This window comes from Narcine bancroftii, chromosome 7, assembly GCF_036971445.1.
Source record: "Narcine bancroftii isolate sNarBan1 chromosome 7, sNarBan1.hap1, whole genome shotgun sequence".
In the NCBI taxonomy this organism is placed as follows: domain Eukaryota; kingdom Metazoa; phylum Chordata; class Chondrichthyes; order Torpediniformes; family Narcinidae; genus Narcine; species Narcine bancroftii.
Window position 1 is genome coordinate 3,919,344 of NC_091475.1, and position 17,831 is coordinate 3,937,174.

Here is a 17,831-nt window from a genome sequence, read left to right on the forward strand (position 1 = left end):
CGAGACACTGCATTGGGTCTAAGAGTGCTGAGGGAAGGTATACTGCCCAAGGGCAGGGGGCAGAGGGCAGAGATGTGATGGGTCAGTAGATGATGGGAGAGGAGAAGGATGAACCAAGTGGGGAAGGGGTAGAGTTGAGATACAGAAACAAGTGGGTGATGGGTGGGGGGTCGGGGAAGGGTAGATTGAGCCAAAATTTGGGGGTGGGAGGAGAGTGAAGGTGGAATGGCTGTTGGAGAGTGATGCTACCAGTGCTTTGCCATGATACTGGGAACTAAGAGAGAAGATGGAATCAGCTGGGGGCATGGATTCAGTGGGGGAAATGTGTTAGGACTTGGTGGATTGGACCAGGGTAGGGGGGAGTTGGATGAAAATGAGTGACGGGAGAGGTGATAAGTCAGAAAGATGTCATTTTTTTCTCCAGATTCCAGCATTTGATCATTTACATCTGCAAAAAATAAGCCAGATCTGATTCCTTGTGATAAGAGTGGCTTGCACATTGAATAAATTGTTTAGTCCATTTTAAAGAAATTTGTATGTGAGGTTAAATAGTTGACGTTACACAGAATCAGGCTGTGATAGTCCAGATCTATCATCAATGTATATAGTGTATATAATTACAGTATCTAGACTGTGCTTACAGCGATTGGCTGAGAGCTAAGCCACGCCTATTGTCTGGGCCTTAAAGGGTTGTGTCCCTAGCCAGGTCGGATCATTCCGGACTGGTTGGCCACCTGTGAAGAGCTCCTGTCTTTGCTTGTGCTCAACTTGATCTTTCTACATTATTCCTCAGAAAAACAGATTAGAGAAGCCCTCTATCCCTTCCTTGACATTTACTCCTTGAATTCCCTTCAAGCACTTGTTATAACCAGCTCTACATCCTCATAATTTTGTGGGTAAAAGGATTTCTTCTGAATTCCTGTTGGATTTCAATCCATTTTAATTAATAGCCCTAGTTAGGTTCTTCCCTGCTAAAGTCATGTAGTTACACAACATGGAAGCAAGCTATTTGGCCTACATGTCCACATTAATCTCATCTTCTAACACGGCCTGTAGCCTGCTCCACCTGGGTGATTCAAGCGATCATCCAGACCTTTCTTAAATTTACATTTTTAAATTTAGACATACAGCACAGTAACATGCCCTTTCGGCCCATGAGCCCATGCCACTCAATTACACTTAAATGACCTACAACCCCCTACGTTTTGAATGGTGGAAGAAAACCTGGAGTGCCCAGGGAAAATCCACGCAGACGCGGAATTCGAACCCTGGTCCCAATCACCTGGCACTGATACAGCATTGCGCTAATGCTATGCTAACTGGGCCACTTTTACTAAGTGACTCTCTCTTTTTCAATATTTTAATTTTAACTTTAAAATTTCACATCCAAAAATACAGAATACATCTGGATATATTAAAATTCAAAAAGATACATTACACTTATTACACATATAATTTCATCCAAGATTCCCCACATTTTAATCAAACATATTACATATATAGTATTGATATTGTATTATTTTATTATTAAAAAAAAAGAAAATCTAAACTTACTGCCAAAAAAGCAGTTTGGCTAAAAAAAGACAGAATTTTTCTCACTGATAAATTGCTTCATTAGTCAACAGTTCTACCTTCATAACAAATCAACAATTATAAAAGTAACTCAAAAATGGTCCCCAGTGTTTGAAAATTTACATTTAAATCGGAAAATGGGCATCGAATCTTCTCTAAATGTAAACGTGACATGATGGCACGTAGTCATTGAGCATAATTAGGTGTGTAACGTCCCTCTATCTGAGCAACTCCAACCGCCTTGCCAAAAGAGAAATAAAAGCTAATTATGTAGCTCAGATGTCATTAAAATTACATCACTCTCTCCAACAATACCACATAAAGCAGTTAGGAGATTTGGTTTAAAATTAACTTTAAAAAGTGCAGAGAAAGTTTGAAATATTTTGTTCCAATATTCCTCAAGGCTCTGACATGTCCAGAACATATGAATTAATGAAGCATCTCCATTGTTACATTTATCACAATGAGGAGATGCATCCACATAAAAATTAGATCATTTGACTTTGGACATATGAGCCCTGTGGACCACTTTAAACTGTAGGAGAGAGTGGCGGGCACATAAAGAAGAGGTATTAACCAATTTGAAAATTACATTCCAAGATTCTTCAGAAATTAAAAGGTGTAGGTTCTGTTCCCAGGCTTTTTAAATTTTATTTGAACGAACCTTTCTTATTCCCAACAACATATCATAAATGTTAGATATTGACCCATTATAGAAAGGTTGTAAATTAAAAATTACATCAATTAAATTTTTACCAGTCCTCTTAGGAAATGTAGGTAATTGAGATCATAATAAATCTTTAATCTGTCAATTGATAGACAGTATTTAACTGAAAGTTGTTCAGAGAAAGCGAGACACCCCTCGACAAATAAATCTTTAAAACATTTAATGCCCAATCTATACCATTCTTTTAAAAGTTACATCAATTTTGGAAGGTTTAAAAAAATAATTAGAAAAGAATCGGACAAGAAAGAGAAAATCTCATTAAACCAAAATGTTTTCTAAAAATATCCATATCCTTAAAGTATGTTTAACCACTGGGCTATTAGTTAATTTATTTAGAGGATCCAAGAAGAGAAAAGAGAGAACATTAGATTCCAGAGAGATCCATATTAGACAGTCTTCACAGTTATTATAATATAACCAAACCATAAGATGTTGTAGTAACTCTCTCCAACAATCCATTTCAGGGTCTCATCACTTTCTGAAAAAAATCCCTTTGAAATTCCTCCTAAATCTGTTACCACTTACCTTAAAGTCATGCCCTCGAGTTTTATTAACCTGTGATTAAGGGAGAGATTTTCTGCCATCTACCCCATCTAGATGCCTCATAATTTTATATACCTCAATCATGGCCACTCTCAACTGTTTACCCTTCAGGGAAAATAAACCAGGCCTATCTAATCTCTTCTCATAACTGAAATGCAATATCCTGATGTATCTCCTCAGTAATATCACCTCATACCTCTGTGTGGTGACCACAAATGCACACACGATGGCAATATTTTTCTTGTAGCCACTCTCCATCAAAATATTTTTATCCAATTTTAAAGACTTCAGTTAGGCCACTCCTCAATCTTCAAGAGAAAAGAAACTGTTTGTTCATCTTAAACTGACGCTGCAGTTTTCTTCATTTCTTGTAGATATATTGTTGAACTCCTAGGAATCACAATATAAAGAATAGCAGAGGGTTTTTTTTTATAATGGGAGTCTTGAATCCTTTGACAGAGTTGGATATTTCTAAGATTTTCCTTGTTCTCGGCAGGGTGACTCTGGGGGGCCGTTGGTCTGTGAGGAACCATCTGGAAAATGGTTTCTGGCAGGAATTGTGAGCTGGGGTCAAGGATGTGGCCGGTATGGACACCCAGGAGTTTATACACGAATCACAAAGTTTCGAGAATGGATGCACAGGAATGTTGGGATTGGCGGAAATTATTGAATGTTGTTACTGTGCAAGAAACAATTTAAGAAATGTTCAATTTTGCATAGAATGCTCAGAATACTGCAAATAAATAGACAGGATTTAGTCACACAACAATTATAGATTTTATGATTGAATGAAATTAAGCGTGATCATTAATTCCCTTTCATTGTTTCTGTGTGGTAGTCCGATAGATTTGTGATAGATGAAGTGATTATCATGCATTGTAAATTTGTATTTTACAGCTTCCATGTAGAGTTGAACTTAGTCTATTAATGCAAGTCACTGACTGCTTCAATGGGATGATTCAGAAAGCTTTTTGTTGGGTATATTCTGTGAGGATCATTTACACTTTAAATTACACAAATAGTAATAGATCATTTAGTTTAGGTTTCAGACAGACAGTAGCCATTGATCAAGACAAGTTACCTTTATTTATTGTTCATCCCGTGCTCGCACAGTAAAGACGAGATAGTGTTTCTCCAGGCCCATGGAGCATATTTTTATAAATATAAGTTAGAATAGGAATTAAACACATTAAAAATATTAAGACGTATACAGTAAATGTGCACGGTACCCAATCCACAAATGTTCTGGGAATTCAGGAGTCCGATGGCTTGGAGGAAAAAGCAGTTGCCCAATCTGGGCATAAGGGCCTGAGTGCTGCAGAACCTCCTACTAGATGGGAGAACACTACTTGAGGGGCATGTGGAGTCTTTCATAATGTTTATTGCCTTTCGCCTACATCGTGTTGTAGATGTCCTTCATGGTAGGAAGAAAGCCCCACTGACTTCACTATCCTCTGCAGGGTCTTGTGGTCCGAGGTGATGCAGCTTGGACAGGATGCTCTCAATGCATCCTCTTTAGAATATAGTGAAGATGGAGGGTGGGAGATGGACTTTCCTCAGCCTTCGAAGGAAGTAGAGGCGCTGCTGGACTTTCTTGATTATGGAGCTGGTGTTGAGGGACCAGGTGAGATTCTCCACCAAATGCACTCAAGGAACTTGATACTCTCGCCGACCTCAGTGGTGGATCCGTCAGTGGTCAGGGGAGTGTGATCTCCTCGTGTCCCGCTTGAGATCAAAAACCATCGCTTTTGTTTTTTTTAAACGTTCAGAAAAAGGTTTTTGGCTCTGCACCAGTCCATTAGCGACTGCAACTCATCTCTGTACGCTGACTCGTCATTCTTACAGATCAGGCCCACCACGGTCATATTGTCAGCAAACTTGATGATGTGGTTCGAGCTGTGTTTAGCTGCACAGTCATGGGTCAGCAGAGTGAACAGCAGTGAACTAATCTTGCAGCCCTGGGGGGCCCCTGTGCTCAGTGTGATGGTCTTGGAGATGCTGTTACCAATCCGAATGGCCTGAGGTCTCCCAACAGGAAGTTGAAAATCCAACTGCAGAGGGAGGTGTTTAGACCCAGCAGGTTCAACCTTCTTATCAGGTACTGAGGTATGATTGTGTTGAATGCTGAGCTGAAGTCAATTCAAATGTATGAGTCCATCACGGGCTCTGACCTCCCATCCACTGAGTGCACCAATGTGAGGAACTGCCTCAAGAGGGCAGCCAAAGTCATGACAGTCCATCATTACCCTGGTCACAATTTCTTCTCACTGGTATCTTCGAGAAGAAGGTACAGGAGCCTGAAGCCCAGCATCACTGGCTTCAAAAACAGTTTTCTTCCAATAGCTACCTGATCATCCGCTAGCGGGCACCACAAAAGACCTGTCTGCACTATTGAAATGCCACTTCCTTTTCTCTATCGCTATCTGTAACTGAAAGTTATACACCTACCGTTTTATATTTATTGTATCTTTCCATACTGTGCTATTGGGGATTTTAGATACACAAGCACCTGTTTGGCTGCGGCAGATAAGAATTCTGTGCCTGTGTGCAGAACTGCCGAAGAGTTTCAGCTCGAAATGATGACCTTTCTTTTTCTGCCACTGATGCTAATGGAGTTCCTCCAGCAACCTGCACTTGGATTAAATGCTGGAATTCTCGATCATCTGCATCGCAGAGGTTCAGACGAAGGATCGTCAACACCTCCTCAACAGCAATTACAAACTGGAATGCAAAAGCAGGCCTTGTCGACAAAGCAGATTAATAAAATAAAAATTTTAGAACCACAAATATATAATCAGGCAGACAATTGATACACAAGTTCACCATTTTATTTTGCTGAAAAGTATTTTTATTTGCTAATTCTTACAGAGATGACTTGTATTGAACAGAAAGCTTTCAGTTCCTTATTTTTAAATGAGTAACCTCCATTAGATAATTTTTTTAAATAATAAAGGCACCTAAATTGAAAAATTCATTTCTGTCTGCTCAAAATATTTGATAGAAATCCCAACATCAGTTCAGGATCATTGATAAACAGTTTGGCATATACTGTACATGATTCACTCATTAGAAACAAGTTGAGCCTAAAGTTTCCGCAGAATATTTAACACCCTCTCTGATATCACAGCTTGTTTTACATTGCTGTTTAAGTTTAGTCAAACAGGGAGCAGGGAACTGATATTTCACAAAGTGAACTTTGCCACATGCAGTCATTCTGAAACTTGGGCATGAGAAATTGGGTGACTTTCTAATTCTGAAAATCAGTTATGTCATTAAATTTGAATTGACCTTGGAAACAAATTAAACTATCTTTTAAGTATTCCACTTCTCTTCTGAAACCACGTGAGAGCACCTGCCGAGCGAAATATATCATAAAAGTTCAGCAGGTCAAACCACATATATGGAGAGGAAAGTATGATGAATGTTTATTTGCACGGTGATATTTCATAAGAATTAATAAGAATTCAATCTATTTAAATTTATTTCAGATTGCCATTATCTGCATGTGCATTATCAACAATCACGTTCTCATCATGTGTTTACACCATGTTCCACATGGACTTTGACACATCAGCCCTACACCTCTGCTTCACCTCTCCAACCTGCTGCACATTTTCTAAATAATTCACCTGTCCCATGTCTACTGCAGGATGAACAGAAATAGGTCCTCCAAACATCCAGGACCATCAAAACCTCTGGAGAAAATTGTAACTTAGTGTTAAGAATGTTTTACAACAGAGTCATACAAGGAGTTATATGTGTCCTGCTGGGAACAGAAAGTACTGTCAGTATTCAGCAGATTCGGTGGTAAAGAATAATGCAGATTGGACAGGATGGGTCAATGACCTTGCTTCGAAGGGTGGAATATTTCTGGCTAAATTCCTTATTCAACGTTCCAGGGCCACTATATTTGCCTTTTTGGGACAATGGAATTCACGCTGCTACTTAGTAAACCTGAGTTAAAGTTCTAAGTTGTTAAAGAGTTGATTACAGGCTGAGATTGCTGAGGGCAACCTGAAGTACTGGATTAAAGATTTATCACCATTTGTTGGCTTTAAAACAAACACCCCAATTCACTACCTTGCTCCGAACAACCAAATTCTATTCTCCATTGGATCGTATCCTCCTGGATGCATACCATTTCAATGCCCCTTTCCCATTCCCGCACTGAGCTGTCAACCTTACACCTTCCCCATTATCAGGATGAGGCCAAACACAGACCAGGACATCACCTCATAAGAAGACTGGGTATAATGGTGTAAATACTGACTGCTCCAATTTCACAACAGACATTCCTCCCTTTTCCCTCCTTCTGTTCCCACCTCCTGCCAGCCAGTTTTATTCCTCTCCCTCACCTGTTTCGATCTGCCCATCATTCCTTCCTTATCAAACTGCGTGCACTGATCATCTTGATTTTCAGAGTCTAGCAGCTGCAGCTTCTTGTCTTCCCGTCTTCTCTCTCTCTCTCTCCTTCCACCTGGCTTCTCTGTCTCCTTATGTCTCTACCTTTCACTCACCAGCCACTGTGTCCCAACTCCACTGACCCCCTCATCTGGATCTATTCATAATCTCCCTCCTCACCAAGTTCCACCTGACACCTCAACACAGACTATTTCCCTACCTCAACCCTGGTGCGGAATTTATCGCAGAACATTGACCCTCCCTCTCTCCTCACAGATGCCCCTTGATCTGCCAGGTTCTCTGAGCGCTTTGCTTTTTGCTCCATATTGCTTCTCTTGGATCTCCTGTGGGCTCCTTAGTGTGTGGCCAAGGTCGATGGTGTGCAACCTAAAGTTAGATTTGACCCAGAGAAGAACCTCTGACTACAGATCTGCATCATCCCCACTTATTTCCACCTTTGTGACATGAACTGACTGATGTATCTGTAACCTGCTGCTAAAATCCTCATTCATCCCTTGGAAGTGAAGATTACACTTCCACCCCCCCCCCCCCCCTCCCATCAGTCTCCCAAAATCCATTTGCCCGTGATGTCTCATTCACCCAACACCTGGATCTGGCTGATTTCCGACAGCTTCCTGTTAAATCATCTCGATTTTAAAATAGTCCTACCTTTGTGGCTCAAATCCTCCCATGGGTGACCTCCTTCTGGGATCCCTTAGTCTGCAACCAGGCCAGATGAATTTTGAGTTTCTGACAGTTTGTCAGTGTCTTGATGCACCAAACCCACTTGTTCCAGCCACAAAGGTGTCCAAGATAGACCGAGGAAAGTTAAATTACTTCAATGGACCAAAATAATAAATCTAAAACTACATATAAAGTCACTGTGGGAGTTGGTGAAAAAGTTTGGGCCCTTGATGGTCGCAGAGTTGTTTCTAGGGGAGTGTAGGGGGTTCATGACCCTGAAAGGTGTTGGGGAAAATCCTGTTCTTGAACCTTTCGCCTGAAGGTAGCAGCGAGAAGAGGTTGTGCCCAAGGAAACGGGAGTCCTTTCTGGGGTTGCCTGCCTTCTGAGGCTGCGTCTCCCAGCGATGTCTTGAATGGACTGTGGCCGCGACGCACCCGGCTGGGTTCGCCCCACCCCCCTGATCAAGAGGCTTCTCCCATTCTGGTTCTGCCGTCTCCGATTGCCCTCTCCAAGTCTTCCGCGACCATTAAAATCCGCGTCGGTGTCAGGACCTTCCTCTCCTCTCCGAACGCCTCGGCGTCGCGCCCGTGTGGGAGGTTGACGACCTCCTGGATTTGAATCCATCAACTCTCTGCTCTTCGTTCCCGGTCGTGAGCAAAGCGGAGAGGAATTTAGCAGATTCGTGGGCTGGAAAGTCCAAAAGAGGAGAAATCATTGTTGACCCAAGTGGAACATTCGCCTGGAAATCCCTCTGCGGGGAACTGGAGAGGGGCCCGATTCCTTTCAAAGTTAAGATCCCAGACGCTGCAGTCTTTCTGTCTCTTTATCTCAAAGTTGCCCGCCCCATGGAGTTTTTTTAACCAATTCAGGGAAACGTATTCGTCCAACCGATCCCTTCTGCGGCTGCACAAAGCTGGAAGCACAAAGGTCAAAATTCCCCCTGAAGGAGGGCGAGTAATTGAGTGTGCACCCCCCCCATTCCCCACCCCCCTCATTCCCCATCCCTTCCCCATTCCCCACCCCCCTCATTCCCCATCCCTTCCCCATTCCACACCCCCCTCATTCCCCATCGCCCCACCCCTTCCCCATTCCCCACCCCCCTCATTCCCCATCGCCCCACCCCTTCCCCATTCCCCACCCCCCTCATTCCCCATCGCCCCACCCCTTCCCCATTCCCCACCCCCCTCATTCCCCATCGCCCCACCCCTTCCCCATTCCCCTTCCCCATTCCCCACCCCCCTCATTCCCCACCCCCCTCATTCCCCATCGCCCCACCCCTTCCCCATTCCCCTTCCCCATTCCCCACCCCCCTCATTCCCCACCCCCCTCATTCCCCATCGCCCCACCCCTTCCCCATTCCCCACCCCCCTCATTCCCCATCGCCCCACCCCTTCCCCATTCCCCAACCCTTCCCCGTTCCCCACCCCCCTCATTCCCCATCGCCCCACCCCTTCCCCATTCCCCACCCCCCTCATTCCCCATCGCCCCACCCCTTCCCCATTCCCCACCCCTTCCCCATTCCCCACCCCCCTCATTCCCCATCGCCCCACCCCTTCCCCATTCCCCACCCCCCTCATTCCCCATCGCCCCACCCCTTCCCCATTCCCCACCCCCCTCATTCCCCATCGCCCCACCCCTTCCCCATTCCCCACCCCCCTCATTCCCCATCCCTTCCCCATTCCCCATCCCTTCCCCATTCCCCACCCCCCTCATTCCCCATCCCTTCCCCATTCCACACCCCCCTCATTCCCCATCGCCCCACCCCTTCCCCATTCCCCACCCCCCTCATTCCCCATCGCCCCACCCCTTCCCCATCCCCCTCATTCCCCATCGCCCCACCCCTTCCCCATTCCCCTTCCCCATTCCCCACCCCCCTCATTCCCCACCCCCCTCATTCCCCATCGCCCCACCCCTTCCCCATTCCCCACCCCCCTCATTCCCCATTCCCCACCCCTTCCCCATTCCCCACCCCCCTCATTCCCCATCGCCCCACCCCTTCCCCATTCCCCACCCCCCTCATTCCCCATCGCCCCACCCCTTCCCCATTCCCCACCCCTTCCCCATTCCCCACCCCCCTCATTCCCCATCGCCCCACCCCTTCCCCATTCCCCACCCCCCTCATTCCCCATCGCCCCACCCCTTCCCCATTCCCCACCCCCCTCATTCCCCATCGCCCCACCCCTTCCCCACCCCCCTCATTCCCCATCGCCCCACCCCTTCCCCATTCCCCACCCCTTCCCCATTCCCCACCCCCCTCATTCCCCATCGCCCCACCCCCCATCCCCCTCATTTCCCACCCCCACCCCCCTCATTCCCCACCCCCTCATTCCCCATTCCCCACCCTATTCCCCATTCCCCACCCTATTCCCCAACCCTCCCCATCCACACCCCATTCCCCCATAATGTCCGTCTGGTGCGGGCTCAGAGGTCCGCTCTCAGCCCCTAAATTCTCAGCCGTGGCGTTACTCCCCGTTCCGTGCCGGATGAAAGAGGTGGGACCAGCCCATCGCTTCATTGGTGGGAACACAAGGTGCCGCCCCGGGGGGAGGAGGAGGGGGGAGAGAGGTTCCACTCCCACCCCCCACCGGTCCCCGTCCACGTCCAACGTGTTCTGCCCAACTTTCTCGCAGGTTCAGCAACTCGCCGAAACTTTTCCCCAGCCCTCACCTGAATCCGCCACTTCCGGGGTGAGGATCCGACTTCGGCTTTCGCGTTCCACTCTTCCGTCCCGGGAGTCAGGCGATGGCAGAGTCCGGCGCCACAGAAACGATCGAGATGACAGGCCACGCGGGTGGAGAGGCTGACGGCGAGCAGAGGCAGCACCTCCTCATCGGCGGGCGAGCCGAGCAGGTGAGCAGCCCGCCCGGGACCCCCCCCCCCCCCCCCGGGACCCCCCCCCCCCCCCCCCGGGACCCCCCGCCCCGCCCGGCGAACTCCGGCGCGCACGCTGCCGCCCGGCTTCAGGGCGTAGTCCCACCGCGGGAGAGAGCTGCATTTCCATAGCGCCTTATCGTCTCTACCAACCTCTTTCTCACAAGTGAACGACTCCTGGTTGCCTTGTGTTGTGGCTGGGGGTGGGGTGGGGGGGGGGGGGGAAGCAACGGGATAACGGGCTGGGGACTGAATGGGGAGAGGTGGACTGTGGGGATGGGTGTCAGTGGGTAGGGGAGGAAGGGGGATGGCGAGAGGAGGACAGGCTGGGAAAGGGTGGACAGTGCGGGAACTATGGGGAGGGGAGGACAGTGTGGGAAATGTGAATTGGGTGGAGATGGGGACTCTGTGGGGTAGGATGGACAGGGGCTGGGAACCAGAGGGAGAGGGTGGAGGAGGGCCTGGTGGGATTGACCATGTGGAGAGGCGGAGGAGGAACAGCTGGGAACCACAAGGAGAGCTTGAGGATAGGATTAAGTTTAGCCTATTTACATCTGCATGGTTTTTCTGCACCTTTGTCAATCTGAACAGGGAGTCAGGCTGTGTATGTGTGATTCTAGATTCCCTTATTGATATAAATTGTGAACAGATGAGGCCCCAGCAGTGTTCCCTGCGTCACCCCTGGAATTAACCTCATAAATCTGGGGCTCTGTTCATCGATCCACAGTTTCCTCAGTGGTAGACCTCAATCTCTACAGTTTGGCAACATCATCTCCTCAGTGACCATTAACACAGGGCCACCTCAACAATGCATGCTTAGTCCTCTGTTCTGTTCCCTCCATACTCAAGATTGTGTGAGCCAAATTTGGTCGAAAAGCAGGAAGTGATGAGTCAGAATTCAGGAGGGAGGTCTTTTCTAACCACTCCCTCCCCTTTCTGCTTTCCACTGAGACTACACCCCTCAGGACGCCCTGGTACAACACTACTTACGCTGACCAAGTTGTGTTTTGCTCATATTCATGGAAACGCTTCTGATCCACAAACCTGTCAAAATGACTTTAATGTTACAATTGTCCCAGCCCCTACCACTTCCTCTGGCAGTTCATTTCACATGCCACCAACTACTATGTGAATAAAAGTGTTCTCTCGGGTACCTTTTAAAACATTCCCATCTCATCTTAAATATTTTCCCTCTAGTTTTATATTCACCTTACCTTGGGGAAAAAAAACTAGCCTCTGGCAGTGTCTCCCTCTATGGTAATTGTACCTTATTTGGGTAAGAAGGTCAAAGCTGAACACAAAGTTGTGGTAGTTGTAATTACAGTTGTGGTAATTGAACATCATATCGAGGTCATTATTTTCCAAAGGCCCCTTAACTACACAATCATAGAATAACTAACTCACATACCACAATACTAGATATTGTGGTATCTGGCTTGATCCTTAACAAACTGATCTACGAATAATACCTTTTACATTACATGAATATTCCACAATATTGCAGTTAATTTGTACGTAGTTCTCTCATGTTTATTGCCAAAACCTTATTTCATGTGCTTTCATTTCCTACTTTTTACCACACATAGTGCTCCCACAACCATTATGGGCAACTTTCTCCTCTTACTTTGTGCCCTATACTTTTTACTCCAACCCAAAAACTGACTCTACTTGATTTTCTAAGCTGAAATCCTTTCTCTTTGCTGCTTTTGTGTTATCCTTAAATATCAGGGGCACCCATCTTCCTTTTCCAACCTACCCGTCTCTTCCAAATGTCCTGAAATAGTTAATTCCCTAAGATTTGCTAATGTTGCATGGCTGTTGCTCTAATTCAATGCTGTATTCCTCACACCCATACACTTCGATGCCTTTCCTTTGCATTCTTCTACTGCATTGGGCATTTTCCTCTGCTCTGATCCTCATTGAGGGGTTATGTTTCTATGGTCTGCACACAGTCTGGTTACTACCGTTTTTTTTTGCAACACTGCACGATCATCTCGTTCTTTGTAACTTTCTTTCTGTCACCCCAACCCTTACAGCAAGTCCTTCCCCTATTACTTAGTTTACACCAGATAAAAGTCAAACACCTACAACATCTTCCTTCTTCCCCAGTGCTGGTACCAGTGCTTTAAAACCCACATCCACATTCTGAGCCACACGTAAACTTCTCTGATCTTATTCGCAGTAATCTGATTATTAGGTTTTGTGGTTTTGCTTTTTGATGTTGACCCAACTATTAATATTTAAGGTGAACCGTAAGCTACATCATTGTTTTCCACAAGAACCATGACAACTGCATCTTTCTCCTTCCACACCAAATTTCTTCCAGCTCTGCCAGGGTAAGGAAGGACACAAACCTCTGGAAAGGTCAGGAAAGAATTCAACACCAATGGAATGGGAGACATATTGCCTTTGTCACAAACAGCAGCTTGCTTTTTGTTTTCAGTGCATTCATTAAATTCTTTATTTTTAATTTTTTTTAATTTTTCACACTATGAACCATATTAATCAAAATACACACAAACATTTCCCTCTTGAATATAGTGTCATTTTCTTCCCTCCCTCCTTCCCACCCCCGTCCAAACCCATTAAACGTTCAAAATATACAATACAATAAACCCATTAAACAATGTCATCGCACAATGAAAATAAACAAGAAAATTGTGTCATCTACTTTTACACACTGGGTCAGTTCATTTCGTCTTCTTCTCATTCTATCATTTTAGGGGGTGGAGGTCCGCGGTAGGAACTCTACATGGACCATTCCATGTACGGTTCCCAAATTTGTTCAAATTTATTTTTTAAATTATGTTATTTTTTCCAATGGAATACATTTATTCATTTCCATGAACCATTGCTGTACTCTCAGGCTCTCTTCTGATTTCTAGGTTGACATTATACATTTTTTTGCTACAGCTAAGGCTATCATAATAAATCTTTTTTTGTGCTTCATCCAGTTTGAGGGCTGATTCTTTACTTTTTATATTACTTAGAAGAAAGATCTCTGGATTTTTTGGTATGTTGCTTTTTGTGATTTTATTTAATATCTGATTTAGATCTTCCCAAAATTTTTTCACTTTCTCACATGCCCAAATTGCATGTACTGTTGTTTCTGTTTCCGTCTTACAGCGAAAACATCTATCTGATACTGTTGGGTCCCATTTATTTAACTTTTGGGGCGTGATGTATAGCCTGTGTAACCAATTATATTGTATCATGCGTAACCCCGTGTTTATTGTATTTCTCATCATTCCGGAGCATAGCTTTTCCCATATTTCATTTTTTATCTTTATGCTTAGATCTTGTTCCCACTTTTGTTTGGGTGTACAACTTATTTCGCCATTTTCTTTCTCTTGCAGCTTGATGTACATGTCTGTTATAAATCTTTTAATTATCATTGTGTCTGTAATCACATATTCAAAGCTGCTTCTGTCTGGTAATCTCAGTCTGCTTCCCAATTTGTCCTTTAAGTAGGTTTTCAGTTGGTGGTATGCAAACATTGTACCGTGAGTTATACCATATTTGTACTTCATTTGTTCAAATGATAATAAATTATATCCCAAAAACCAATTTTCTATTCTTTTAATTCCTTTTCTCTCCCAATCTCTAAAGGAAAAGTTATCTATTGTGAAAGGGATTAGTTGATTTTGCGTCAATAATAATTTTGGTAGTTGGTAATTTGTTTTTTTCCTTTCTACGTGAATCTTCTTCCAAATGTTGAGCAGATGATGCAGTACTGGTGAACTTCTATATTGCATCAGTTTTTCATCTCACTTATAAAGTATATGTTCTGGAACCTTCTCCCCTATTTTATCTAGCTCTATCTTGGTCCAATCTGGTTTTTCCTTTGTTTGATAAAAATCTGATGGATATCTTAACTCTGCTGCTCTATAATAATTTTTAAAGTTTGGTAGCTGCAAACCACCTTGTTTGTACCATTCTGTTAATTTATGTAGCGCTATCCTCGGTTCCCCCCCCCCCCCACTTTCCATAAGAATTTCCTTATTATTCTCTTTAGTTCATTGAAGAATTTCTCTGTTAAGGGAATTGGTAACGATTGAAATAGGTATTGTATCCTTGGGAAGATATTCATTTTAATGCAATTTACCCTTCCTATCAGTGTTGGTGGTAAATCTTTCCAATGTTCCAAGTCATCTTATAATTTCTTCATTAATGGCTGATAATTTAATTTGTATAGATGACCTTGATTATTATCTTGTCTAATACCTAGGTATCGGATTGCTTGTGTTTGCCATTTAAATAGTGATTGTTTTTTAAACTTTGAGTAATCCGCATTATTCATTGGCATCGCTCCACTTCTATTTGCGTTGATCTTGTACCCCGATATTTCTCCATATTCCTTCAATTTCTTATGCAATTCTTTTATTGATAATTCTGATTCTGTTAAGTATACTATGATGTCATCTGCAAATAGACTGATTTTATAGTCCTCTCCTTTATTTTTATCCATTTTATTTTCTGTTCTTATCAGTTCTGCCAATAGTTCTATTGCTAAAGCGAACAGTGAGGGGGATATTGGACATCCCTGCCTAGTTGACCTGCTTAATTTAAATTGGTTCGATATAGATCCATTTACTGTCACCTTCACCATTGGACCCTTGTATAATGCTTTAATCCAATTAATATATTTCTCTGGTAGGTTGAACCTCTATAATACTTTGAATAAATAATTCCATTCTACCCTGTCAAAGGTTTTCTCTGCGTCTAAAGCAACAGCCACTGTTGGCGTCTTATTTCCTTGTACTGCATGGTTTAAGTTAATGAACTTACAGACATTGTGTGTTCGTCTTTTCTTAATAAATCCAGTTTGATCTAGTTTTACTATTTTTGGTCCACAGTCGGCCAATCTGTTTGCTAATAGTTTTGCTATTATCTCATAATCTGAGTTAAGTAGAGATATTGGTCTATACGATGCTGGTGTTAGTGGATCTTTCTCCGTCTTTGGTATTACTGTAATTATTTCTGTTTTACATGAATCTGGCAAGTTTTGTGTTTCTTCTATCTGGTCATTACTTCCAGGAGAGGAGGGATTAGTAACTCTTCAAATGTTTTATAGAATTCTATTGGGAGTTCGTCCTCCACAGGCGTTTTATTGTTCGGTAGCTTTTTTAATATATCTTGTATTTCCTCTATTTCAAATGGTTTTATCAATTTGTTTTGCTCTTCTTGCAATTTCGGTAGCTCAATTTTAGCTAGAAACTCATCTATTTTGTCTTCTTTCCCTTCGTTCTCAGTTTGGTATAATTGCTCATAGAATTCCTTAAAGTTTTCTTTGATCTCTGTTGGGTTATATGTAATTTGTTTGTCCTTTTTCCTTGATGCCAATACCGTTCTTTTAGCTTGTTCTGTTTTAAGCTGCCACAACTTCCCTCTCCATTCGGACTGCGAACCCGTTCGCAAGTGTCAACTGATTTCGCAGTGACTGTTATTCTCTCCCACCCAACCCCCTCCAGAAAAAACTTTTATCTTCACATTACAACAAACCTCCCCCTCTTTCCTTCCCTTTTTCTTTTTATTTAATTCTTTTTTAACCCCTCATCTTTTTTTCCCCCCTTCTCCCTTACTTCCCTTTTCTTCCCTCCTTTAGTTCTTACTTATACATTATTTTTACATCTTTATATGTAGTTTGTCGTCGTTCTTTGTTCTTGTTACATTTCTTCATCTCTCTGTCTTACAGGCGTTCTGCAAATTCTCGTGCTTTCTCCGGATCCGAGAACAATCTGTTTTGCTCCCCTGGGATAACTATTTTAAGCACCACTGGATATCTTAACATAAATTTATAGCCTTTTTTCCATAGAATCGATTTTGCTGCATTAAACTCCTTCCTCTTCTTTAGGAGCTCAAAACTTTTGTCTGGGTAGAAAATTTTTTTTTTGACCTTTGTATTCCAGTGGTTTTTCGTCTTCTCTAATTTTATTCATTGCCTTCTCCAATATATTTTCTCTTGTCGGGTATCTTAGAAATTTTACTAAAACAGGTCTTGGTTTTTGTTGTGACTGTGGTTTCGGGGCTAATGTTCTGTGTGCCCTTTCTATTTACATTCCTTCCTGCATTTCTGGCATTCCCAGGACTTTTGGGATCCATTCTTTTATAAATTCTTTCATATCTTTGCCTTCTTCATCTTTCTGAAGGCACACTATCTTTATATTGTTTCGCCTACTATAGTTTGTAATTATATCCATCTTCTGAGCTAACAACTCCTGTGTTTCTTTAACTTTTTTTCTTCCAATTTTCTTTTTAAGTCATTCACTTCCATTTCTACCGCCATTACACATTCTTCCACATTTTCTAATCCTTTCCCTACATCTGTTATGACCAACTCTATTCTACTCACTTTTTCTTCTGTACTTTTCATTTTTCTTTTCATTTCACTAAATTCTAGTATCAACCATTCTTTTAATTTTTTTTATCTATGTCCTGTCCATTCATTTTACCTTCTATTCCTCTGTGCAGAGCTTGGTGTTCTCCTTCTTCTTCTGTGTCTGCTCTTGGGTTTGTGTCTTCTATTTCTCTTCCTTGTATCTGTGTCTCTTCTGACTTTCTTGTTGAGCTGCTTGTCTCAGTTTGTTGGGTTTTTTTTTCATGGTTTCTTGATGTTGGTCCTCTTCTGGGCAAACAGCAGCTTGCTTCATGAGAAACACAGCATTGGTACCAGTTTGACGGTATCATCGTCAAAGCAAGATGTCTACATCCTCCTGAGTATGACAGGTGTCGATGAAAACTGGGGTGACCTCTGCCTCTTATCTCCATTGGCCTGGAGCCAAAACATCCACGCATTAGGATGGCAACCCTAATGGTAACATTTGTCAAAGGAAAATCGAAGCTGAAAGAGGATGTCACAAAGTGTTGTCTTGGACAACACTTCACAGACAACCTCACAATCCCAACCATTCCGAACCACAGTGTCCCAAAGTCCATCAAAACTGATATCCCTGGCTGTTTGTGTGGTCAACATCTTGCACGAGGGGCCAGCCCAACTAAGTCCCAGGAACAGAGAACAGTCAGTATCCACTG

At 43.4% G+C, this 17,831-nt stretch overlaps 2 protein-coding genes and 1 long non-coding RNA gene across 10 annotated transcripts in view; 2 read left to right on the forward strand and 1 right to left on the reverse strand.

Moving 5' to 3' along the window:
• Positions 1-4,345, forward strand: part of LOC138738414 (suppressor of tumorigenicity 14 protein-like) — a 35,445-nt gene extending 31,100 nt beyond the window's left edge. Inside the window, exon 8 of the mRNA XM_069888564.1 lies at positions 3,339-4,345. Coding sequence (XP_069744665.1) covers positions 3,339-3,512 — 174 coding nt within the window. The 3' untranslated portion in view covers positions 3,513-4,345. The remainder of the gene's footprint in view (positions 1-3,338) is intronic.
• The window catches only part of LOC138738417 (uncharacterized), a 51,685-nt gene extending 40,905 nt beyond the window's left edge, over positions 1-10,780 (reverse strand). For both annotated transcript variants that reach the window (XR_011341535.1, XR_011341536.1), the window contains exons 1-2: positions 10,596-10,780; positions 7,913-8,841 (exon numbers count right to left, since the gene is read on the reverse strand). This is a non-coding gene — a long non-coding RNA (uncharacterized lncRNA). The remainder of the gene's footprint in view (positions 1-7,912; positions 8,842-10,595) is intronic.
• The window catches only part of LOC138738413 (suppressor of tumorigenicity 14 protein-like), a 64,808-nt gene continuing 55,334 nt past the window's right edge, over positions 8,358-17,831 (forward strand). For 6 of the 7 annotated variants that reach the window (XR_011341534.1, XM_069888557.1, XM_069888562.1 and 3 more), the window contains exon 1: positions 10,386-10,778. Coding sequence is in view for 6 of the 7 variants with exons in the window: in XM_069888557.1 (XP_069744658.1) it covers positions 10,671-10,778 (108 nt within the window). In the remaining variant the exon portion in view is untranslated. Of the gene's footprint in view, positions 8,717-10,385; positions 10,779-17,831 lie in introns of those variants that run through there. The other variant, XM_069888558.1, reaches the window with a different exon arrangement.